This window comes from Ammospiza nelsoni, chromosome 20, assembly GCF_027579445.1.
Source record: "Ammospiza nelsoni isolate bAmmNel1 chromosome 20, bAmmNel1.pri, whole genome shotgun sequence".
NCBI lineage: Eukaryota > Metazoa > Chordata > Aves > Passeriformes > Passerellidae > Ammospiza > Ammospiza nelsoni.
In genome coordinates, this window is record NC_080652.1 from 6,610,430 (window position 1) to 6,635,713 (window position 25,284).

Below are 25,284 nucleotides of genomic sequence, written 5' to 3' on the forward strand. Positions count from 1 at the left end.
GGGCGCCGCGGGCAGGTGGGTGCGGTGCGTTCCCGGCACGGCCGCGGCGGGCAGGTGGGTGTGCCGCGCTCCCCTCACGCCACGGGCGAGCTGTGGGGACGCGTCCCCCTGTGGGGTGATGTCCCGGAGGGGATGGGGTGAGACGCCGGGTCGGGGGGGGCGCGGCTGAGTGGGCTCGGAAGCGGCGAGCAGGAAGGATTTGCTGAGTAATTGGGCAGCGGTTCGGAGCCTCCGTGTGCCGCCGTCCCTGCTCTCACAGCGCCCGGGGCAGGGGGGTCCTCGCCCCGTCTGTGGGGTGAGGCAGGGCCGGGCTGTGCGCAGTGTCCCCCCAGCGAGGGGAGGACGCCGCTGTTCGTTACCTGCGGACGGAAGGGCGGTGGGGTTTATTTATATCTCCCAGAATATGTGTTTTTATGTGTCCGGAAAGCCGCGGTGGAGTGGCGGGGGCTGGTGCCGAGGTGTGCGGGGTTGAGGCTGGTACCCATTGCCTGGAGCGGGGAGAAGGTCAGAGAGTCCTCCCGGTGCTGCCTTTGCGGCACTGTGGTACGGCTAAAATGCAATAGCTTTGGTTTGCAGGGTGTTGCTTCAAAATCTGTCAGTCCGAATGGTAACTTGGGGATCAAGAGGAATGAACCCTAGGATATCTTCAGTATTATGCGGCTGGACTTTCTCCCACTGATGTCTGTTGTTTCTCCTTTCTCCCTGTTAACACAACGCTCTCCGATGTTCTGCAGCCCTCTCCTACATGGCTGGGAGGCTGGATGCTGGAGAGATCCCTCTAAGGATCTGCTCCCTTGCCTGTTTTCCCATGCCCCGTGCTGACATGCAGGAAGCACGGAAAAAAACCCCATCCCTGTTGTAATTTTTGTTGATGGTGCTAAACTGCTTCCACTTCAAGAAGAGCCGTGTTGTGAGTGAAAGGGGCAGTTGCTTGGATCTGGAGTGGTTAGGAGTGTGGTCTGTGTTTTCTGATACCTGATAGTTACATTTAAAGTGGATCAGGCTTTTCAGACTAGAAATTAGGCAGTAAAGTCATCTCTTTCCCCATCTGACAATGATTTGTTATTCTGCCTCTACTTGTGTAGCCTTAGTTGTGATAATAGCATTCAGCATCTCTTTTGGCTTGGTCTGCAACACCTGCTTTTTGGTAACTTCTGTTAGAATCACAGATGCTGGAAATTCCTTCCTGCTGAGTTTTACTTGGCTCCTAGTGTTCTTGCCATATTTCCAGGTATCAGCATGTCCCTTTCTGGCTCCCAGTGACCCTCTGAGTTGATTGTTGCTTCTTAGATACTGTTTGCGAGCTTTTACATGTCCCTCTGTGATCTCGATCCCCCTCTTTTTTGCTGATAATCTGTGTTTCATTTCAGGGAAACTGTTCCCATGGCTTGTGGGGAGTGCAGCGGTTCAGCACTCGCTCGGGATCCAGCAAGTAGGAATATCAGCCACTTCCAGCACAGAGAACTGACGTGCAGATAGCAGAACCCTGCTGCAAGGTGAGGGCTCTGGGCCAACTCTGAGTGGTCAAGCCAAAAAAAAAAAAAAAAGACCTTGCTTAAACATAGATGCAAAGCACAGTGCATGAGATAATTGATATTGAGGGAAGGTGGAGTGGTGGTATTTAATTGTGGTGGTGTTAATTAAATTCTGGGTGCCCTTAGCTTGGAGATGACAAAGGAACCGAGCCTTGTAAAAAGTAGAATATAACATTATATAGTCACCCATAAAACTAAATCCTGGCCACATAAACCCTGACTTGTTACTGCACTTAATAATAAATACAGAGGCTGCCCGGTAAATGTTTTGGTGACTGCTGCCTGGAAGGAATGCAGCTGAGAAGTAGGAGGAGCTGTTGGTTTGGTGGGTGCCCTTCCATTTCCCGTGGGCTGATGTTTGTCCTCCTGTAGAGGCGTCTCCAGGCAGCTTTTCCCAGCGCACTCACCTGTCACCTGTGTGGGTGTCAGTTGGGCAATGACAGAAACCAGGTGCAGGAATCTCCCAGCCTCCTTGGTTCTGCACTGGGACAGTGATTAAAGGCATTGCAGAGTTCTGTGCCCATCTTCAGGATGGGGAATTCTGTCCAGCTTGGCTGTGTTCTGAGCAGGGATGTGCACTGTGTTCATTTCAGAACAGAAGAAACCCCTCAGGCTCATCTGGTGTTCTGGCAGTTCACTGACCCTTTTCTTTTTTTAACTTTGTCATGGTATTTGAAAACTCTTTTAATTCTTGTAGGTCAGACAACATGCATAAATATTTCCTTAAAGCATGCCAGAAGCCATGTGTTAAAAGCTAATGTTGCCATGCTTGAGATGTGAGTGCCTGAAGCCTTCCAGTGATGACTTTCTGAAGCTGGTTACATTATAGTAGCTGCTGCAGGCAGTCAGGAGAGATGGTCTGTGGTTTGGGGGTCCCTTGTGCTATTAAAAAAAAAATAAACAAGCAGTGGAGGTCACATGTATCAAATTATTGCTGTTTGATTAGAGCAGGCTTTTTAGAAGCCTTCATGTGCTTTTTCCAAATGGTAAAGAAGGTTTTTGTTCAGTAGAGTACTTCAGAAGCAAGTGTTTTTGTATTTAACTGAGCTTAACTGGTATCTGAGAAAATAGAGGGGCACTGTCTGGTGAGTGGTGCTGGAGAAGGGTTTGTTAGGATTTCTGTGTGGGGCTCATTAAAGTGAGGGGGGCTGTGCACATCTATTGTTTTGGTGACAGTTAAAATTCAGTCTTCAGTTGCCATGTGGTGAGTCTCCCTTTATGAATTTTTACAAGTGTTTTCAAACCCAGCCTCAGTTTAGGCTTTGCACATTAATACTGAAGAGACATTCAGCAGTCTACATGCTTTGGAGAATGTCTCTTGAATGCTTCCAAGCAGCTTTTTTCTTAAACTGTTGATGTGGTGCATGTCTTGTATTGCAGCTTGAAATCCAGTTCCTATAGCTGGGTTATCTCTGCCCTTCCTACTGCTGTGAAACTGCTTTTGAAACTGAAAGGTGAATTCAGTCCTGACCCCCTTGCTGAAGTAACAGTGCTGCCCTCACCTTGTGTATCAAACATTGTTAACATGTGCTATAAAATTACCTTGGCAATTCACAAAGCTCCTCTAATGACTGCTGCTCCTGTAGCTTCAGCCTACTTCTGTGCACAGTAAAGATGTGTGCTGGTCTAGTTAACAGATTCTCTTTTAGAGTTTTGGTTTTATCAGGCCTTGATGATGCAGGGTGAGGTGGTCTGTTTTTTATTAACTAATACAGTCAGAAAATGTTCTGAGCTGGAAGTCACAGTTTTGGAGCTGGTAGTCCTGAGGGCAAGCCCTGTAGGGAATGTATGAAGAGGTACTTGCTCCTCTTTGCTCAGACTGGGACAACATATTGGTGTGCTGATAGTTGATGTCTTAATTGTCTTGCATTGCTCTGGTCTGTATTGTCTTTCATCCTGACTGGCTCATCTCTTGGAGCTTGAAAATAGCTGTGGTAACACCCATGGATTTGTGCATCTTGTGACAGTCTGTCATCAATGAATTAAGTTATCCTTGCTTTTACTCACTTGGAATTTATTGTTGACTTCTTATCTGCTGTTAGTTATGCCAAAGCTCTGCTCTGTCTACCCTTCCCACAGAGAACTGAGAGCAGCTGGTTCCTCGAGCTCTCAGTGCTGGAGTTCAGTGCTGAAGAGCCCCTCCTGCATCTGGTGAGCTGCTTGGAGCTGGTCTGGTTTCCTTGAGTAGTTACTAGCAGAATTAATTCAATCACTTTATCAGGCAGCACAAGGGACTGCTTCATTGTGTCCTGTTGGAGGCAGCCAGTTGTGCTTTTCCAAGACAGGTTCAATGCCCTGTCCTTGAAGCATTTTTGTTATGGCAAAGAGAAAATTAATTTTGGATAGGAAGCCTGTGGCCATGTACATTCATAATTTATAAGCTGACACAGCCATTTTGCTCTGGTTTACATCAGTGTTGCAAGTCATCTGATGGACTTAAATTTACAACACCAGCACACAGTCCCTGCCCCAAGTGTCAGTGATGCTGGGAACTACAGACTGTGCTCAGTTCTGTGCAGCTGGGGGAAAACACTGTCAGGAGGCAGAAAATGTGGCAGGCCAAGCTGAATCTAGCATGGATTGTTCTGGTGGTGCAGCTGTTCTTCCCTGTGCTTGTCAGGACACGTGTGGCTGTGTGATGGTAAACAGGAGCTGTTGCACTAAGCTTGAGACTGACAGTCTTGCATCTGACAGAGTCAATTAATGGCTAGGTGTGAAGGTGATAAAATACTACTCCAAATGTAGGTGGATTATTCTTTTTAACTTCAATAAAGACAATGTGATGCAGTGGATTCACTTCATTGTGCTATGTCATGTGGCTTGGGTGGGGCTGAACGTTGTGAAAACCACCTTAGCCTGCTTGCAGTGTTGGGTTCATTGCCTGTTCCACCCTGTCAAAATGATAAATGACCCTTTTAACTTGACATGGAGTCATAGAGTGGTTTGGGTTGGAAAGGACCCCAAAGATCATCTGGTGATCATGTTCATTTCTCTGCCTCAGAAGATGTTTTGTCCCACAGGAGGGTTTTGTCTTTTTAAAGCAGAAGGGGCCTGATACAGGAATAATGGTTATCTGGGCTTTGGTGTCTGGCTTCACTGCTGTTTTGTTCTAAGCAGCAAAGGACAAAACAACTGCAGTTGTTCCATCTCTTGTCTTGGGCTTTTCCAGTTGATCATGTGTCTGTTCTTGAGCTTGGAAGGTTTTCTGAGGGGTGCCTGAAAGCAGCTCTGTTTTCAGCGTCCCTTTTTTCCCCCCTTCTTAATTCTGCACCTAGTAAACATGGGGGAGGAGAAACATAAATTCCCAGTCCCATTTCTACACAGTAAGCTCTTGCATTTCCTGGTTTTTGAACAAAGAGCTCTGTGTCATGCCCTTCTTTAGGATTTCAGGTGGCAGCTTGCTGAGGAGGGAAGCTCTGCTCTGTTGAAAACTTACTGTAACGTGTTGTAGCGCGTTAATAATCAGGCCTGTAGTCTTGAAAGCATCACGGTTTTTATTTCCTCTATCTACCTCTGATGCTGTCAGCACCTGAACAATTCCCTCTTTCTCTGGGCTTCTGAGAGGTAAGAAATTCTGTCAGCAGGGTTTGACTTGTGCTTTGCAGTCCACAATTTAAAATGAAATCAACTGATAATTAAAATATGTGTAAGACGAAACCAAAGGGTTGCCAGATTCAACATAAAAATTCATCCACATCTACTTACCCAGAACTGTGTTGTGAGACTAAATGTGAGGATTTTCTTAAAATCAGGGCTGTTTGTGCAGTCTTCTATGTGTCTTGAGGTTGTGCATATAAGTGTTTTCTGGCCAATAGCTTTGTTAGTAACAGAAAGGAGGAAAGAGGAGGCTGGATCAAGTATTCAGCGATGATGAGTCAAGCTGACAAACTGGCCAGTGAAACAGAACAGTGATGTTGTTTCTGTTCCCTCTGTCCTGAGCTGGATGTGCTGGCCAGCAGCTGCAGGCAGGAATTTGAAGTACTGTTCAGCTAGGTGTCTGTTGACAATAGGTCAATCTTCAGTTTTTGGAATTAAATGTTTTTGGATAGAGGAATTATCAAAATCAGAGAATAGTTACTCTGTTAATTCATGTGGTTTGTGGGAAGCATTCATGCTCTCAGCTCTGTCAGCCTTTAAGAAGGTACTTGCTGCTTTTATGATGTCTGTCAGCTAGATGCATTTAATCTTGTTTCTGACTGGTTTTACTGTGTAGGTGTGGTTTGTTCAGAATGTCCCTGTTATTCCAACATGAGTGATTATCTTTCTCCTCCAGGTGTGTTTGGTAAAACATAGGATTAGTACTTGGTGATGCTTATGGTTGGCTGGAGGCTGGGTAGGTTTGGCAGGCTGGTTATGTAAGTCTGGAGCTGCTGTTCCTTCACTTGGGACAGCCTGTTCAGCATTAGTGGGGAGGCTGTAGGTTTGTGCCCAGCAGGCTGAGGCAGGGATGGTCCCTGCTGGGATGCAAATCTGGATCCAGGTGAATTTGCAGGCCCTGAAGAGGTTTGTAGTAGCCAAACATGGAATGTGTAACTATTTCCAGGAGCATATTTATCTTGGCTGTATTGAGCCTGTTATATAACAATGGGGCTTTAACATACAGATCTTTTACTGAACAATCTCAGATGTTGCTGCTCTCAAATGACCTGAAGTGGTTCTTTATTGGATATGGAGAAGCTCAAAGTAGTGTTGCTTGATGTAGCTGAAACCCTCCAATGTAAAGTCATTTCTGAGGGGGCAGGGGTGGGGGGACTGCTCAGGGACTATGTGGTAGATGTGGCTGGTAAGTTGAGAGGAGTTTGGACAGAAGTTTTCATGTATCAGCTTATGCAAGTTTAGTAAAATCAACTTATCCTTAAGCACTCTCTCAGAATCTCAGTATTGATGACTTCCTGTGGCAGAGGAAACTTGCACATTTGCCTGTTCCTGAGCTCCAAGCGGAGGTTCTGCCATTTGAAGTATATGTGAAAGAGCTTGGACCCTTCTTCACCAACACTGCCCTGACACTGAACTTCCTTTTCTGTAGCTGTTTTTGTCCATGAACTCATTCACTCAGTTCAGGTGTTCTGTGCTCAGCCCTTGGTGAGGCTATGTGCTGGAAGTGACTTGGCAAATAAAGCTTCTTCACAGTGAATATTTTGCTGCTGAGGTACCATCCTGGAATCCAACTCTTAAAAAGAGCAGAAGCTTGAAATCTCCTGTGTTCTGGTCCTGGAGATCTTTGTTTGCTCTTGGTCACAAGGGAGGTAACTTTATTTCTGGCCAGCTCTCTTCATGCAAGAATTGTTCCCAGTCCTATGCCAGAGTAATGCCCTCCATGTAAATCCCTCTGTTCTACTGCCCATGTTGGGGGAGTTGGTGTTCCAGCTACCTGTGTGTTTTCTCCCTGTACAGTGGTGGAAATCCCAGTCCTTGTGGGAAGAATCCTTCTGTGCATGGGAGACTCGAGTGACAGAGATGAGCCCTGAGAATTTGACCTTTAGTCTGCTGTTGTCATCCACCCCAGCAGCAAAACTGCTCTAACCCAGCATGGAGAATATTGCAGCAAGAATCGTGCTCTAAAATCATTACAGGATGGAGTTCACAAAGTAAAGATGACATTTGATGACAAGATGATCTCCTGATGTAGAACCATCAGGAGTTAGAATTGAATTGCATGCACAGGGAATCTGGTGAGGAGGGATGTGACTTTCCCCACCTACTTTTTCACGTTTTTGCTGGGGAGTTTTCCCTTTCATTGCAGATACTGGGAATAAGGTTAGATGAGACAGTAAATTCCAGCTCCTGCAAAGGTGGCCCCTAGTTTTATTGTTCCTCTTTGGGACTGGAATGAATGGGGTCTCCACTGCTGCCAGAAGTGGGAATTTTCTGTCAATGTTCTTTTCTTCCCCTAGTGCCCCTGTCATTGTTCCTGGAAGGCAGGAGATTTCCTGCTCCACCCTGTTAATTGCTGACACTGAACTGTAATAGGTTTCAAGGGATGCTCATGATTTTTTTTAGGTGTCTTGTAAGTGCACGGTGTAAAGGGGGATTTCCTACCCCATGTGACTGGTAAGCAGAACTAGGGAGCCAGCTGTGCTAATTTCTTTTTGGTTTCCTTCCTACATATCCTGAGCTACAAATCAAAGTGAGTAAAAGGTTCATTTCTTGTTGGAAAGAATTAGGCATTTTCTGGATTGAACAAATTGAGTAAACCCACATGTTTGCGAATATCATGAGACCCCAGTTCCAGAAGAGATCATCCCAGTTACATAATCCTTCTGTGGAGGGTCTGATATTTCCTACAAGTTTGTCTACCAAGAGGGAGGAAGCAGGAAGGACCTTTGAGGACAAGTAGTATCAAGGCAAGAGGAAAGAGATAAACATATTTTTCCCCTTGATATGGAGTAGAAGGAGTAGGTTCTTTCATGAATAGCTGTTTAACTGCTGGATTCATTTCAGGTGTTCTGGTGTGTAGAGAGAGTTTCTGCTTTATCCTGCAGTTATTATTTCTGTAGTACTCACAGACAGCTTTTCCTAAACGTACCTTGCACGTGGGCTCTCCTCTCCCTGGGGCAGATGTATTCCAAGGAGGAAGCTGAAATGCTTTGCCTAGGGCTTGCAGCAAGGCAGTCACAGGGCTGGGAGGGAGGCTTTCAAGGCCTTGTCAGTCTCCTCTGGCTGCTCAGGTGCTGTCCAGAAGAGGTTCAGCTTTGGCTGCTCCCTCCCCTGTGGATGCACAATTCCCCTGCCCTGTTTAGTGCAGTTCCTTCTGCAGAGGTGTGTCAGCCACTTCTCTGGGGTTCTACAGGACATTTTTTTCCTCTGACAGTGCTCTACATCACTGTTTTCATCCCTTGTTTGTGATTTTGCTGGTTGATCATTAATAGATTTGCTGTTCCTTGTTTTACTGAATTTGTAGAACAGGTAATACCACTTTTTCCTCTCAAAATTACCCCCAAAAGGAAGTGGAATTTCCCCAGTATGGCTTTTGTGATGGACTAATGTAGTGTTGGACCTGGATGGGCAGAAGGAAAAATTTTACTTCAGGAACAGTTTTCATCTATCAGTCTACCACCTGTAATTGCTTGAAACTTTCCCAAGCAGCGCTGAGCCAAAGCTGTCATTTGACCACTTATTGTTGTAAACAGCAAACCAAATAATAGAGTTCTGTATTTAGTGTCTCTAGGGAATGTGGTGCTTTCTGAGTTCACATTAGGAATGGCTTTCTTTACAGTTCAGTGATGGAAGTTAATTTTAAATAAAAACTCGAGTTCTACCAAAGCAAGCAGTGTGGGCACCCCTGCCTTGTCACAGGAGGCTTTGTCCCAGTCAGTGATATTGAGCTTTTGGCCCTCCAGGACTCGTTGGACTGTCTGTACAAATGAAATCTTATGGCTTGGGATAGCGTGCTTGAAATTTTTTTTCTCCTTTATACTTGAATTGTGTGAGTTTGAAAATGACTGAAAGACTAATGCTTGTCTTCTTGCTCCTGAACTCTGCTAGAAGGATGCTGTGGTGTTACTGCTTTTCCACTGTCATTAGAATGAGTTACAGTGGCTCTATGTCCTTCTGAGTTACCTGTCAAATAGGGGAATTTTGTGAGCTCCATTATCCATGGATCAGTCAGGCTTTGGGGCTTGTTGAAGAGCCTGCTCAAAGTTTCATCTGCAAGTCTGAAGGACAGAATAAGCACTGCCATCAGGCCTGTGCTTCCCAGAACCTTTTGATTTCCTTTGTGACACTTAAATCCCTGCTGGGATGAACTCTAGGTTGATCAGAGAAGCAAATTCTTCGAAGTATTTTTCCCCCTTCCTCTGTTTCTGAAGGAAGGCAAAAACCCAGCTGCTACAGCATTTCAGTACTGAATTTCTCAGAAGGCAAGTAGCTAATCTTTCCTTGGAGAATTAACATAAAGGAAGGAAGCCAAAATTACTTAATTGGAAAAGTCATGATTTTGAGCAATGTTTTTTCTCTTTTCCAGCTTGTTTTATGAATGTCATAAGGAGTTGCATCAATGAAGTGGTTCTAGGAAACATAACTGTGTTGTATGTAGATATTTTTCCTTGTCCCTTCTGCCATATGCAGAATTTTATGTAGAGCAGTAACAAACCAATTATAAATATGGTCTGTGTGTAGATTTTATCACTTCTAACAGTGCTGGCAAATTCCTTCGTCCCTGAAATAAAATCCCTGGATAAAACAGTAAATTTCCAAGTACTGGTCTGGTCAAGGGAGTTAAGTCTGCCCTGTGAGCTTTCTTTGAGTGTCTTACCCCACAGACTGCTAACAATAAATACCAGTTCTGAGGTTTTGTGACAATTTGTCTGTCAGGGAAGGCTGAACAAATGTCACCGCCTGGGCTATAGCAAATGACTCACAGGCAGCCTCATTCATTTGTCTCACAGTTACTTGAAATTGCATCTCAGCTAATCCCAGTTTTGCTATGCCAGCACTTAACGTGTGTTTTCTCATGCCCTCTTGAAGAGCAAGACAAAACTCTCTAAGCTGTTTCTGGTTTGCTTCCAGGTGAATCATGATTCCAGTCACCGAGCTGCGCTACTTCGCTGACACCCAGCCAGCCTATCGCATCCTGAAGCCGTGGTGGGACGTGTTCACGGACTACATCTCCATCGTGATGCTGATGATCGCCGTGTTCGGAGGGACGCTGCAGGTCACCCAGGACAAAATGATCTGTTTGCCCTGTAAATGGGTTACCAAAGACTCTTGCAATGACTCTGTCAGGGGATGGACAGTGGCAGCCCCGGAGCGTCCCTACTACAACACCAGTCTTGTTTCCTCTGCTGATTCGGGGCCTACAGGGATCCGATACGATCTGGACCGGCACCAGTACAACTATGTGGATGCGGTGTGTTATGAGAACCGTCTGCACTGGTTTGCCAAGTATTTTCCTTATCTGGTGCTGCTACATACCCTCATCTTTCTGGCTTGTAGCAACTTCTGGTTCAAGTTCCCAAGGACCAGCTCCAAGCTGGAGCATTTTGTGTCTATTTTGCTTAAGTGTTTTGACTCTCCATGGACAACGAGAGCATTGTCTGAGACAGTGGTGGAAGAGAGTGATACCAAACCAGCATTTGGAAAAATGAATGGCTCCATGGACAAGAAATCCTCCACGGTCAGTGAGGATGTGGAAGCCACTGTTCCCATGCTGCAGAGAACAAAGTCTCGAATTGAGCAAGGGATTGTGGACAGGTCTGAGACTGGTGTCTTGGACAAAAAGGAAGGTGAGCAAGCCAAAGCACTCTTTGAGAAAGTGAAAAAGTTCCGTACTCATGTGGAAGAGGGAGACATAGTTTATCGCCTGTACATGAGACAGACCATAATAAAAGTAATCAAGTTCATTCTGATAATTTGCTATACAGTGTACTATGTCAACAACATAACGTTTGATGTAGACTGTAAAGTGGACATTGAGAGCTTGACTGGCTACAGGATGTACCGCTGTGCTCATCCTTTGGCCACTCTCTTCAAGATCTTGGCTTCTTTCTACATCAGTCTGGTGATTTTCTATGGTTTGATCTGCATGTACACACTGTGGTGGATGTTGAGGCGGTCACTCAAGAAATACTCCTTTGAGTCCATCCGGGAGGAGAGCAGTTACAGTGACATTCCTGATGTGAAAAATGACTTTGCTTTTATGCTCCATCTGATCGATCAGTACGACCCCCTCTACTCCAAGCGCTTTGCTGTCTTTCTGTCAGAGGTGAGTGAGAACAAATTGCGGCAGCTGAACCTCAACAATGAGTGGACTTTGGAGAAACTACGCCAGAGGATCACCAAAAACTCTCAGGATAAGCTGGAATTGCATCTTTTCATGTTGAGTGGCATTCCTGACACAGTCTTTGACCTCATCGAGTTGGAGGTCTTGAAGCTGGAGCTTATCCCTGATGTCACTATTCCCCCCAGCATTGCTCAGCTCACCAGCCTTAAGGAACTGTGGCTCTACCACACAGCTGCCAAAATTGAGGCCCCAGCCCTTGCCTTCTTGAGGGAAAATTTGAAATCTCTCCACATCAAGTTCACAGACATTAAGGAGATTCCTCTTTGGATTTATAGCCTGAAGACACTAGAGGAGCTTCACCTGACAGGGAATTTGAGCGCTGAAAACAACCGGTACATTGTCATAGATGGACTGAGGGAGCTGAAGAGGCTGAAGGTGTTGAGAATGAAGAGTAACCTCACCAAACTGCCACAGGTGGTGACAGATGTTGGTGTCCATCTTCAGAAGCTTTCCATCAACAATGAGGGCACCAAGCTCATTGTCCTCAACAGCCTTAAGAAGATGGTCAACCTGACAGAGCTCGAGCTGATCCGGTGTGACTTGGAGCGCATTCCTCACTCTATCTTTAGCCTCCACAATCTGCAGGAAATAGACCTGAAGGACAACAACCTAAAGACTATTGAGGAAATCATCAGCTTCCAGCACTTGCATCGTCTCACTTGCCTTAAACTGTGGTATAACCACATTGCCTACATCCCCATGCAGATAGGCAACCTGACCAACCTGGAACGCCTTTACCTGAACCGTAACAAGATAGAAAAGATCCCTACCCAGCTCTTCTATTGCCGAAAGCTTCGGTACTTGGATCTCAGCCACAACAACTTAACTTTCATACCACCAGATGTTGGACTTCTTCAAAACCTGCAGAATCTGGCTGTGACAGCCAACAGGGTAAGTGAGCAAAGAGCTAAGCTGCTGTGTGAGGAAATAGTGCTGGCACTTCTGTTATCTGTGTGATTAAACATGCTACAATGGTCTGTGGATACAACTGGCACTGCTTTTGTAGCTCTCTGAGGGGTTTATCTAAGGCCAAACATTGCAGATAGCTCCAGGGCAAGCCTGTCTTCCAAGAGTCCTTGTCCTGTTGCATTTCTTCTCTCAACAGTGAGGCTGCTTCCAAGTGCCAGTTAGAGGCTGTTTAGAAACCCTGGAGGTCAGTTGTTTCTCTGCAGTTGGAAGCATGTAGTCTCTAGATTGACATTGATTTTGGGCTTAAAATGGACATCTGAGGAACTGTAGTCTTAATCTAAAACTATGTGTTTAAACCTGCCTACTTCAGACATGTACATACACTGTGGGAGCAGCCATGTAGGGAATGCACATCTGGCCTACAGCTTTCCTTAGAGTAGTTTGCATTTGCAGAGAGTGCTCTGTAGTTTGGTCTTGTAAACATGTTCTTTTTGTTTCAGTCTAAGTGCAGAGCAGATAAGAGAGGATGGCCAAGTGTGCTCTGCTGCCTGATTACCATAAGATGTTTCTTGGCTTTTGTTGGAGGGTATTTATTTGCTTAAAGCAAACTATACCCATATCTAGTTCTTTGTTTCTTTTTTTAAGACTAAGGAGACTTCATTTACCATATGTGACAAAGCTGAAGCTTTCATTCATTCTGTCTGCAAATTCCTGGGAGACTTTTTCCCTTTGAGTTTATTATCATCTTAAGTTGAAAGAGCCTCTAACACAAGTACAAATAGACAGATAATTAATTGCTTCTGGTTTCTTCTGGGACCAAGCAGGATTGTCTGGAGCAGTCCTAGTTTTCACTGTCATGTATCAAGATCCTTCCCACTATTGGCAAGATCTGTTGCTGGCTGAACACTGCCAGATTGCTTGTGAGAGACACAGAACAGCTTTGGCTTTTCACAGAAGTGCTCTCAAATCAAGGATTTAATTTCTAGTGTATTTCAATATTAGAGAGGGTTCCTAAAACTCCAGCCATAAGTTGAGGTTAGTGTCTGAAAGTTTGTGCCTCTGCAAAGGGCAGACAAGGAGCAGTCATTCAGCAGCTCCAGCTGAACATCTGCTCACTGGGGTTTCCTGGCACTGGAGGATTATGCATCTGTTTATGTGGGTGGCTGAAGCTGTGGTAAACTTTGTGGTACGTTACTGTTTAGAACTCAGATACTTCTGCACCATTTGCCTTCTGGCAGCCTTCCTAGCACAGCTTCCCAAGGGTTAATCTGCAGTGTCCTCTGCAGTTTTGGGGTGGAGCATTTCTTGGATGAGTGGAGTTAGAGGCAGTTCCATTTCCTGCAGCACAGTGTGGCACCGCCCATTTCTCTCTGGAAAAAAACCCCAAAAAAACATGAAACAGGAAAGCTGGAGCAGCCTTTGCTCCAGTGGGTTCAGAAACAAAAGGTGGTGAGGACCCCATGGAACAGCCAACCTGTGCTAGGTACCTGGGGAAGCCAGAATTACTGACAGCCTGGTTACTCCCAGTAAATGATGACAGCAAGAAACACAAGGATTGGTAGACTGGCACTTTCCTCTCCTAGTTCAGCAGTGTTAGTAAATAGAGACTTCTGGAGTTGGCTGGCACTGCTGTCCTGTCCTGGAAAGCAGGCTGTTCTAACACATTGCTTCCTTCCTAAACCAATACTTGTCCCTCAAATAACTCTATTATTTTCAAGAGTCTGTGATCATATGTTGCTGTTTGCAAAACACTCCAGTACCAGTAACAATGACTGCATTGAATTGTCTCTAATTGGTCTCATTTCATCTTGGCTTTTTCTTAGGTTGCTCCTCGTTCAGAATGGATTACAGGCTAATTTAGCACAAATGATATGCTACATAATTTGAGTTTAGAGGAGTCATGTTTGCTTTTAAAGGCAAACTATAGCCTCCAAGCTGAGACTTTGTATTAAGGGGAGGATCCTGAGTTGCTGCATTTAGTTTCTAGCCTAGTGTTTGCTAAACCTTAGCCATAGAAAGAAATTCTTTGGGAAGACAGGACTATCACAAGGATTTGCTAGAAATAAGGCTTACTAAATTAGTGATTTGTGGTTACCTGAAGGTGGTGCTGGGAAAGCTAACAGCTGCTGACTTAGTTGTTGTTTTATTTTTGGCACTGTAAAAAATCCCTGCGACTTGGAGCCTAGAAAGTCTTTGCAACATTTTGTAGCCCTATGGAAATGATGGAAGAAGATTCCTGGTTCTCAGGGCCAGGAGGTTGGGCTGTAAAGTGACAGATATTACACAGGCACAACTAGTAGTCCTGATTAAATCCAGTCTTTGTTCAGTGTAATGTCAATGTAGAACGGCGTCTTAAAGCAAAGGAACGAAGATCCAGTGACAGAATTAAGGATTTGGGATGGAAAGAAGCCAGTACAGATGAAAGCATTCACAGTGTAGCCCAGCTGTGAGCAAGTTTCTGGTCCTCTAATCCTGGAGACAACATCTGCTTTAGCCACCATCATTGGTGATCTCTTGTAACTAGTGCAGTGTCTGAAAGAGGAATCCGTACAATCATAGCACTGGGAGCACCCAAAGCAGGAAGCTCAGAAAGCAAGAACTCACTCAAGGGAGGAGTGGATGATTGAAAATGACTTTGTAAATCTTGGAGCTTCGTGTTGGCTTGTTGGTCACCTGTATCCGTTGGTGACTTTGCCTATGATTGGTTTCTTTTGTTTCAGATTGAGAGTCTCCCACCAGAGCTGTTCCAGTGCAGGAAGCTGAGAACCTTGAACCTGGGCAACAACGTGCTGCAGTCGCTGCCGTCGCGCGTGGGAGAGCTGACCAACCTGTCGCAGATCGAGCTGCGCGGGAACCGCCTGGAGTGCTTGCCCGTGGAGCTGGGGGAGTGCCCGCTGCTCAAACGCAGTGGGCTCGTGGTGGAGGAGGACCTGTTCAACACCCTGCCCTTGGAAGTCAAAGAGCGCCTCTGGAGGGCAGACAAAGAGCAAGCTTGAGCCCCTGAGAAAAGGGGAAAGCCTCTGATCAACTAGAAGGAAGCAAAAGGCCATTTCAGTCCCCTTTGACCCAGATGCTCCCCTTTCTCCACTCCAATCACTATCAAACTGGCCAAGGAGTACTTGACAAACATGACTCTGAATGAGTCAGCTTCTTGCCTCAGATGCAGGATGGGGGAGGCTTGGGATCAGGATGAGGATCAAGACAGATTAATTGGCCTCTGAGCAGGGCCCAGGGGGAATTAGAGGTGTTGCTGTTCTTCTGAACAGGAATTGGGGTGAGGTGGATGGTGCTGGAGAGAAGAAATGACCTTTGAATGGAGGAGAAAATGAATATGGGGATTGCTGCATTGCTCCTAATAGGGCTTGTATGTGTCAGGGGCTGAGGGAGTCGAGTGTCCTGCAAGCAAAGATCAAGAGACAAGGAAACCTCTTGAACCTCCATCTCTGTGACAGCTGGACTCAGATTCAGTCAGTGAGCCCCCAGACTGGGGTGGGATAGGACACAGACAGCTGATTTTATCTAGATGCTGGCATTAGGATTTGGGAGATAAACATCTCGCAGCTGCTTGAAGGCAGAATTTTTTTTTTTTTACTAATTTTCTTTCCCCTTTGCACACTCCCCACCTTCTCCTCTGCCCCTGGAGAAGGAACCAAACCTTTAAGATTGCACTACTGTAATGGTTTCAAGTCACTTTCTTGGGTGAGTAGATCACAGGGTCCTTCTCCAGCTGATGTCCTGGAGGCACTGACACAGTTCCAGAGCTTTAGCCTGTTCTGAAATGGATGGTTATAGTGCAGGTGAGAGATCTGGATAAAAAGCAGTTGGACTGTCTAATCTACTCTCTGAAGCATTGAATTGCTTCTGGCTTTTTAGTTCCAAGTTACTTTTTAATTGCTTTTATTTTGTTGCATATCAAGTAGAAATGTACAACTGGCCAGTGTGTCAGGGGCTCTCATGGGGCTGGAGAGGAAATTTGGGCTTCCTCTGCACCTCTTGTCCCCCATTCTGCCTTCCCCCAAAATTAAGTTGTTAAATTAAGTTGTTGAGTGCTCTGCCAGTGTTTTTCATGGATGCAGTCTAGAGAGCTTCGTGATTGTTCTCTTCTGTTGTTCCCCTCACTTTAACAGCTGTCAGTTCCTGTTACACCTCTTGACCTAAATAGGAGGCTAATGCTGATTGAACCTGGTGCTGGGAAAGAAATCTTGTCCTCTTGTTTGTTCCTTCCCTTTTCATTCCCTCAGTGTTGAGGAAAATGAGAATCCTCTGTGGACTGAGCTCTTCTGACTTCCTGAAACAGAGCAGCCTTTACTGAAACAAGTTCAACCTGTTTGGTGGTATTTGTCAAAAAAAACCCCTCAACCTTCTGGGCTGGCAGAGGTAGATAATGTGTAACAGTTACTGATTATCTTGTCCTTAAGGTGGGGTGGTTAAGATGCCTCCAGGACACAAAGGTTTTCATTTTTCCATCAGAAGGAAGAGGAGGCACCTGGACCTACAGGTCCTGCTTGTAACATTCTGCATCAGGTTGGCTCCAAGGTGCAGTGCTGCAAGCTGGGGGATGAGAAGTTTGGAGGCCTCCCATGTGTACAGAGGGGGAAGCTCCATCCAGCTCCAATCTGACAATCTGCCAGGAGTGCCCTGGCTTATCACCTGGCTTATGGTGATCCCGTGGATGCTGGGGCAATAAGGCACAGTGTGGCTCTCTTCATCAGATGTAAGATATGAAATATATACTAAATATGCTGAAACCATGAACAATGTTAACTGGACTCTGGATTTATTGATGTTCAGATGCTTAAATAAAGCTACATTAAAATCAGGAGATCGGTTTATAAAACTGCTTTTAAGAAAAATGTAAATCTTGCTTCCCTTAGTGCATTCATTATGAAACATCTAAACAGTCCAGGGGATAATATAATTAAATCTCCATCTGGGAGGCAAGGTACTGTAAAAGCTTTTCTGGCTTCTAATAGGGTTAGTGTCTTGAAATTGTGTTAGAGCTGGGGCCACAGCTGAAAGGATGGGGAAGGACTGATGTTGATTGGATTGTATTTGTATTTGTCCAAGCATTCTGGATCACAGAAAGGACAGAAATTGTTAGGTTTGCTTTGTTTCCTGAGTAAAGCAGGAATGGCTTCAGGCTTAGCTACAGAAATGCTGTTTTCCAGTCAGTTCCCTGTGGTGGATGTGGGGGCTGTTTGGATGCTAGGAATGGTGGGTGCTTTTTTCCTTAGTCTGTGCTAAAAGATAGCACTAGAGAATAACAGCCCCTGAATGGAGATATGGACTCTGTTTGCTATTCAAGGCCACTGGGTGACTGTTTTATTACTCATGTGTTTTAGAGCAGGAAGGGCTGAAAGGGCAAAGCACCCCTGGGAGTTTCACCTGGCTCACAGGAGCAGTGAGATTTCTCCAGGATGCCTAGACTGGAGATGAGTGCTTTGACTTTTGATTCCAGGTGTGGTTTAAGTTATACAACCTCAACTTTGCACAGCTGGATTAGAGTTTCTATAAACAGCTCCTGACAGTATGCTGCAGTGCTTCTAGAAGCTTGCAATGCTCCTGAACAGCTCTGAGTCCCAGCAGGATGGGTGAACAACAGGCTGTTCTGCCAGAAGGGAGGGACTGCCTCCAGCTCCAGTGCTGTGCTCCTGCTGCTTCCTGAACAGAGACTGCCCTGGGCCTGAGGTGTGCAAAGCAATTGTAAGACAAGCTGGTAATTGATCATGCATGAAAATGCCAGCTTTGTGCTGCTTTTGCAATAGTCCAAGCTTAACTCTGGTTATGGCTGTTAGGGCTTGAGAGCTCCCTGTGTGGCAGAATGGGGATGAGCAGTCTGATAATGTTTTGTACTGGACACACAGAGTGACACAAATACATTGTCACTCTGAAAGACAGCAATATGCATTATTCAATGTCTGATATGTGCTGCTTGGTCTTCCAGAGTATGTCTTGTATGGTGAGATGGAAAAAGCTTTAAAACTTCCAAGGATAGGATCTAAACCATGAGTCCTGTACATGTTTATCACTGAGGACTGCTGCAAAACTCAACCCACAGCAGAGCGAGTCACTTCCCAAACTTTTCTGGATTGCTCATTCTGTGAGGGATGTCCTTACATCAACAATCCATCCTCGCTTCCAAGTATTCAATCCATGAATATTCTGTATTTTCCTTCAAGTTTCCATCAGACTGAAGCTTAGGGGGTTTATTTCTGAGACAGATCAGTGCATTCACAAAAAGCATTGAGTTTAAGCAAACAGTCACTGCCCTGGTCAGTGTCTTGTTCTCCTGACAAGCTGTTCAAAACAGTTGCAAACCAGATTATTTATTAGCTGCTAAGCCAGACAGCAACTTGAATTAAACCCACCTGTTTCCTTAATAGCACTTCTGAGCTGAACAAGTTGTTGGAGATCCCAAGGATGCTCATCCCATTTTAGGATTGAAGGTCAGTGACATGCACTTTACCTTTCCTGCTAAATACCCAAAAAGTGATAAGTTGCAATTCATTATTTTGAACCAGCTGAAAGGCAAGGAATACAAAACCTATTAAATGTGTAAAATTGTGCTGTACCCTGACACTGTGCACTGGAATGTTAGCTGAAGCTGTTCTGTGTTTCAGATTGCTTTCTGATTTTGTTATTTGATCCCCAGTTAATTTAGCAGCTGGAAGTATTTTACTCTGTCAGTCTGAGTGGTTAAATAGCTGTTACAGGTATCTTTCATGATGTGCTGTTCTTTCATATTAATTGTCACTTCTTTTTAATAGCCTACCTCATTTTTTATTTTTTCTTATTACCATTTATACACTCTATTTAGCTCACTCCATTTTAATTAAAGTTCTTGGTGTTCATTACTGCAAATAGTATTAAGTGGCTTTCTGTTGCTGATCCACATGAAGTCCTCTTCTTTTTTTTTTTTTTCCTTTTAAACAATTGATTCCAGGAATTTTGAGAACAATAACATCCTTTACAGAGGATGAGTTGTCTGGAAAAAAAGTTTCAAATTTTATTGATTCTTAGGCTGTGACATTGTTTCCTTTCCTTACCTCTTTTCCTGCTTTAGAATGGAACTCGCATGGTTTGAGTTCCTTGGATTTTTAAATGTTTTTTCAGTCCTCCTCCAGGGGAGGAGTAACTTTTTTCCCCCTCATCAATAGCTGTGCCTTCTCTATAGATCTGTGAATGGAACATCTCCCCAGAGGCACTTGCTCTCCCTGGAGTGTGTTTGTAGCAGTGCCTGCCTGAAGCCAACTCATCCCTTGGATTCTTTTTCTTTCAACCCTGGAGGGATTTCCTAACTTGTGGGGTGATTTCTCACTGCCAGACAATTCTGTCATACTGTAAGCAGAGTCATCTGCTCTGAAGGTCACCTAAGGTAAGGCTATGGGGATGCTGACTAGGAAATTATTGCTTAAACTTCACTTTTAATGTTTTTCTGCCATCTTAACCCTACTGATTGGCCACAGTGGATAATGTAATTTTCCCAAGCATGTGCCAAAAGTGAATGAATTTTCTGTCCTACCTCATTCTAACAGTGTACAAAGCACAACTGGAATGGGGCAGGATTATTAAAGTTTAATTTGGACCCTTTTCCCTCCAGCTATGGGTTAATATTAAACTGCTTTGGGAGTATGAAATTCTCCAGAAATCTCATATCCTAAATCCAGTTTCCAAAGTAGCAGCACTTGAATTGCTGGACCCCAAAGGCAAAGGTCAGCTTTGTGTGAGTTCACATAAAGGCTTAATTTAGGATCCCTGGAATTTTCCATCCCTTCCTCCATTTCCTTTAAAGGAATTTTATTTGACAATGGAAGAGTTTTTCTGGAGGAGGTTTAATGAGAAGGGGGCTACTGAGCCTGAGTCATCTTTACAGCTGACACATGTGTCCATTTCAATAAGTCACTACTCATGGCTTAAACATGGTTCACTCCCATTGTGTAAATGCACAAGCAGGGCTGTGGTTTGGCATCTGGGACCCGAAACTTGGTGTAACATTTCAGAATCATGACATTCACTTTGTATGTGGGATTGTTTGGGCAGCTGAACAACAGCACCTTCCCCGTGAGCACTGAAGGCTGCTCTTGCTAGCTCTCAAAGACTTGTACAACTGGACACTTCACCAGAATAAAAGTTTTAATTTGCATTTTCTTTCTATGTCTCTGTTCTTTGGTGTTTCCTGTCTATGAAGGCATTCAGCCTTCCATGATGTCACTTTTCAAAAGACAGATGTTAATAATTGCAGCTATTGTGTAGGATTATTGGGTTCTTTGGCTCATTACAAAAGTCCTAGTGGATTATGACAATCCTCTATGAATTAAGTAGTTGTATAAAAAAGAGGTATTGCTCCGTGCCAAGCTGGGGCTGTGTCACAGATTTCACTATCACTTTACAAGTGTCCAGAACAGTTTCTGAATTTAAGGCTGTTGCCATAGGAATTGTCTTCAGACTGGTAAATTATTTCAGTTCCTGCCTTCCCCATGGGCTCCTTAACGGGAAATGCTGATAGATGTCTTTCCCAATTCATGAAGTGTTACAGAGAATCAGCCTGTGACTTGCAAAGAAAATTTGAGTGTCTGTGCAGCTCTTTTATTGTGTAGAAAGGTGTTTCTCTTGAGTTTTGCCTTCCCTCACTTCCTTTGTCTGTGACTACTTGACCACAGTGACATTGGCCCCACTTCACAGAGAACATAAGCAGGCTTTGAAACAGGTAAGTGGGAGTTCCTAATGCTGCTTATTGATGAGTTTTAATGAAATGCAAGACTGAACCCCAAGAAAGGAGAGGACAAAGTGTCCCTTGTTATCTAAGGCTTACCTGGACCTCAGCTCCTTTTGGCTGGTTTACCTTTTGGAGGACTTACCTGGTCTTTGAGGGGCTGAGGAAATCATGCTTCCTTTGCTCCTTGTTTCTCATTAAATATTCTCTCACTTGTTGCTGATCAGAGACTTCAGGAGAGGTGAGGTGGTCCAGTGGAAAATTTTCCTCCTTGAAAACCCTGACAGCTCCACAGCAGCAGTTTTGGTGTGAGTGCTGAGCTGCTTGAGCTGGCTTGGCTTCAACAGGAGCCCTTATTGGGGTAATAATTGTGCCAGTCCAAAAGGCATCTGAAACACTTGATCTGCACCTTTCCTACAGACATGGGCTGGGCTTTGGCAGCCTCCAATGGAGCTTGCCAGAATTTTTGCAGAGCTGGCAGGAGAAAGTGTTGAGTCTGCAAAAAGAGCTCTTGTAGGGGGAGGAAGGGAAGGAAAAGGAGCCATTTCCCAGTTTTGTCTGAGTACTGTCAACCTTTCTGTGTAAAATTATGGGGAGAGAAGGCTTTACAATGGTGGCATCCTTCTCTTTGACTTTTTTTGGGCATTGTGTGGCCAGAGTGGTTTTTCTCTTGCTAGAAAGGTCTTTCTGAGCCTCAAAATAGGGGCATGGCTGGAACAGGAGGACTCTTAAGGACAGATATTGAGAGCTCCTGGAACCAGGATGGGTTTTATCTCCTGGTAGCTGCTGCAGTGTTTGCTGTGATCTGCTGTTTATATTGCTCAAAACACTCCATGGAACAGGAAAACTGTGGTTTGCTGCTGTGGCATGAACCAAAACAGCCTCTGGAGTCCTGGTGTGTGTGTAAGGAGGGGAGTGGAGAGGGTGACGTGATGAGCTGCTGGTGAAAACCACCCTGTGTGGGAATGAGGAGGACGTGACACCACAGTGACGGAGGAGAGGGACTGGGGAGTGGCCTGGGAGTGTTTCCAGGAGTGTTCCTGCAGGATTGCTGCCTCCTGGGGAGGGGTGAGGTGGGTCACACAATCACCTTGCAGGCAACAGCCTACAGCTGTTTTTTTTCCCCACTGATCAGGCATCTTCTTTAACAACTTTTCCACTCCATCTCTTGGTGAGAGAGTTAAGAGGAAATACTGGAATATTTTCTTGAGCTTTGCAGCACTGGAGACTGACTTTTTTTCTTTTTTTTTTCCCCTCTCTCCAGGTTTGTAGTCCAATGATTAAAGTCTTTGGTAGAATTTAGCTTTTTTAACTAAAAGCTTTTTAAACTAAAATCCCTCCCTCTTGGAGGGATTTCTCTTGTGCCCCTTCTGTCTATGTTGCTCAACTCTCATCCCTGAACTCGAAATCTTCCTGAATTCATATGCTCCTGTGTACAAGGAAAAGCCTGAAAAAAAAGTTAAACCCCTAATTTCCTCTTTATTAAAAAAAAAAAGAGAGAGTTTTAGTAAGGTACGGAGGGATTTTATCCGCAATTCCCTTACAGAACAGAAAACCTTTTTTTAAGCAACTTCTCTTTAAATGGATTTTCAGCTGCTAGGATGTAAACACTTTGCTGTGAGCATTTTGCATTCCTTCCTTTTGCTGGGTTTTCCTTTGGCTGGCTGTGTGATGCAAGAACACGCCCCCACGGTGTTATTTTTGTGAAGTGCTGCTCCGAGGGTGTTTTCGGGGTTTCCTGTAGGAGCCAAACACGTTTTCTTCTAGAGACAAAAACCTTCCCCAGGGATTCCCGGTGGCAGGGATGTGTTGGCTGGGAGCGCCACCGCTGGGCTGGCAGCTGTTCCTCCCTCTTTGCCTTTCAGACCCACTTTTTGCATTTTTGCTCTCTGGTTTGAACTTTGGGAGGATTTGGCTTTACTTAGTTGTAAATATTACATGGACTTCTGGAGCTGCAGGACCGTGAACAGAGCAAGTGAGTGTGTAAATTACCAAAAGCAGCCGTGAATGAAAATAGAAGTACTTTCTATGGGTTTTACCAAACCCTCAGTGAAAGCTCTTTACCACATTTTAGTCTGTTTGTCACCTCCTGGGCTGTGGAGCCCTTTCAGGGGATATGCTGAAGTGCTGGCAGGACTCACTGACTAAGCAAAAAGGGTTCTGTAAGACCTTGAATCCGTCCTTTAAATTTGTTCTAAGACATCTTGATCTTTTCTTCACACTTGAATCTTATTTAAACCCCCTTATCTTACTTACTCCTGTGATTACCAGTTTAACTGCCCTATTTTTAAATCTGGGTTATTAATTAAAAGTGATTCCTCCTTGGAGCTCAGATATTCATCAAGTCTGTGATTACACTTGAATAGAAAAATTTTTTGTGCTTTGTTATCACCAAGAGCCAAAGCAACACTGTGAACTCCTGAATATCCCTGCCAGGAGCAAAGAACTGGCAACAGGGACAAAAATCCTTGAGCTGTGCAAGAGTCCAACTGCCCAGTGCTGGCTTTTATCACATGCTGGACAAGGATCACGTGGAGAGGCGGGGAGTCAGCGCTGCAGAGCCCGGGTGGCACCGTGGTGCTGGATCTGGGAGCTCCTGCCCCATGGCATCCGTGAGCCAGCAGCAGATCCAGCAGGTAAGGAGCTGCTCTGCAGGGAGGGAGCTGTTAGTTTTCTGTGTTTCTCTTCTCTTTGCTGATTTATGTCCTGGTGATAGCTCAGGGATGCTACTTGCTCGGTTTCTCGGCTGTTTAGGCTTGTAAGTTTTCTGTGAGCTGTTTAGGTGGCCTGGAAAGGCCCAGGGATGGCCTTGAAGAGCCCGGCGCTTCAAAGGATGAGGAGAGACTTCTGATCTTGTCTCGGTCTTGGTGTTTATTAATTGTTTATCTAAAAGATTTTCTTTCAGCCCGACAGAGGTCTGCACAGCAAGTCAGCCATGGGCACACTCCCCAAGCCCCCGGGCGGTCACTTATCTTTATACCCAAAGTTACGTGTACAATATTTATCATTTTTCTCCAATACCTTCTACCCTTATTAACCGGTGCACTTCTAGTAATAACCAATCCCCAAGTGCCACCATCACCACAGAAGATGGAGGCCAAGAAGAAGAAGAAGAAGAACAGGACACACCCCAATTCCTCCATCTTACTTCTTTAGACCCCCCTGTACCAAAATCCTAAACCCTGTGTTTTACACTTTAACTAGCTTATCCCTTCACAATTCACCCAGTGAAACCTTCCCAGTCCTCATACAGGCGTCGTCTCCTGTGTCGGATCAAAGTCCAGCCACCAGACACTTCTGGTAACATTCCAGGACTCCCGAGCCCCCCAAGGGTGGTCTTGGCCTCTCTGCACCTCCATCCTGAGGTGCTGAGATCCCACAGGGAGCGTGCCCAGAGTGCAGGCAGTGTGTGAGACAGTCACTGCTGGCTAACCTGGCAGCAGGTCTAGCCAAAATCTGCTTTGCAAACACTTTATATTCTCCTCAGCTTCTATTACATTAATTTTAGTGCGTGAGTGTCGTGGCTACAGATTCTTCTGGGGGCAGCTTGTCCCACAGAGCTCTTGGAAGGATTTCTCCTGTGCCCCTTCTGTCTGTGTTGCTCAGCTCTCATCCCTGAACTCGAAATCTTCCTGGCAAAGGATAATCTCCAGGGTATTCTATATAAAGAAACAGAGTTCTCTGCCAGCAGAGTTCATTTTGTATTGTGTAGTGAACTGTGAGAAATCACCCAGGGATTTTTTTTTTTTTTCCTTAGAGAGAACAAAGCTTTCCAGCTTGTAAAGGAATCTCATTCTGATTTGGCACACAGGCATGACTGCCCTGTTTGTGTTAGTGGGCCTGATAGTTTAACAGCTGCTGGTTACAGGCATTAGATAAGATATCCTTGAGCCACAAAAGGCTCCTCTAGTGATGAGATCTCTGTTTTGTGTAGACTGAGAGATTGAAATAGATTGTTCTTAACTGTTTGGAATTCCAGCCTCTTAATTAATCGTTTGCAAGAGAAACCCCTACTGAAATTAAAAATTAAGAACATGCTGCCTTGCAGCAGAGCTGGAGCTGGGATGCTTTTCACCCTCTAAAGGGCCAGAACTGCTTTCCCTTGCTTTGTGCTGCTTCCCCCGAGGACTCTGGGGAAGAGCAGTCACCCCTTCTCTTCCAGTTCCACAAGGATGGTTTCCTTGTCCTGGAGCAGTTTTTCAGCGCAGAGGAGTGTGACAGCATGAGGAGGCAGATCCAGGGACTCGTGGAGGAGATGGAGGTGCCCCCTCACTGCCGCACCGCCTTCTCCACCCGGGAGGAGGAGCAGCTCCGGGAGCAGGTACCGACACGGGCTGGGAAAAGGC

At 45.1% G+C, this 25,284-nt stretch overlaps 2 protein-coding genes across 3 annotated transcripts in view; both read left to right on the top strand.

Moving 5' to 3' along the window:
* Nucleotides 1–20,368, top strand: LRRC8A (leucine rich repeat containing 8 VRAC subunit A). 2 transcript variants are annotated; one of them, XM_059486640.1, is made up of 4 exons: nt 1–15; nt 1,371–1,496; nt 10,044–12,207; nt 14,946–20,368. In XM_059486640.1, exons 3-4 carry the CDS (start codon nt 10,051–10,053, stop codon nt 15,219–15,221), a joined length of 2,433 nt encoding a protein of 810 aa, XP_059342623.1. In that variant the 5' UTR covers nt 1–15; nt 1,371–1,496; nt 10,044–10,050; the 3' UTR covers nt 15,222–20,368. The 2 variants fall into 2 exon arrangements, with proteins under 2 accessions (XP_059342623.1, XP_059342621.1); XM_059486638.1 differs by having other exon boundaries at nt 15–54.
* The window catches only part of PHYHD1 (phytanoyl-CoA dioxygenase domain containing 1), a 10,541-nt gene continuing 4,722 nt past the window's right edge, over nt 19,466–25,284 (top strand). Inside the window, exons 1-3 of the mRNA XM_059486641.1 lie at nt 19,466–19,600; nt 23,335–23,574; nt 25,101–25,259. Of these exons, the coding sequence (XP_059342624.1) occupies nt 23,452–23,574; nt 25,101–25,259 (282 nt within the window). The 5' untranslated portion in view covers nt 19,466–19,600; nt 23,335–23,451. The remainder of the gene's footprint in view (nt 19,601–23,334; nt 23,575–25,100; nt 25,260–25,284) is intronic.

Excerpts from the sequence above, each read along its gene's own strand:
- LRRC8A (XM_059486640.1), top strand. The coding sequence starts at position 10,051 with ATGATTCCAGTCACCGAGCTGCGCTACTTCGCTGACACCCAGCCAGCC. Across the intron at positions 12,208-14,945 it reads TGGCTGTGACAGCCAACAGG|ATTGAGAGTCTCCCACCAGA; the intron begins GTAAGTGAGCAA and ends CTTTTGTTTCAG.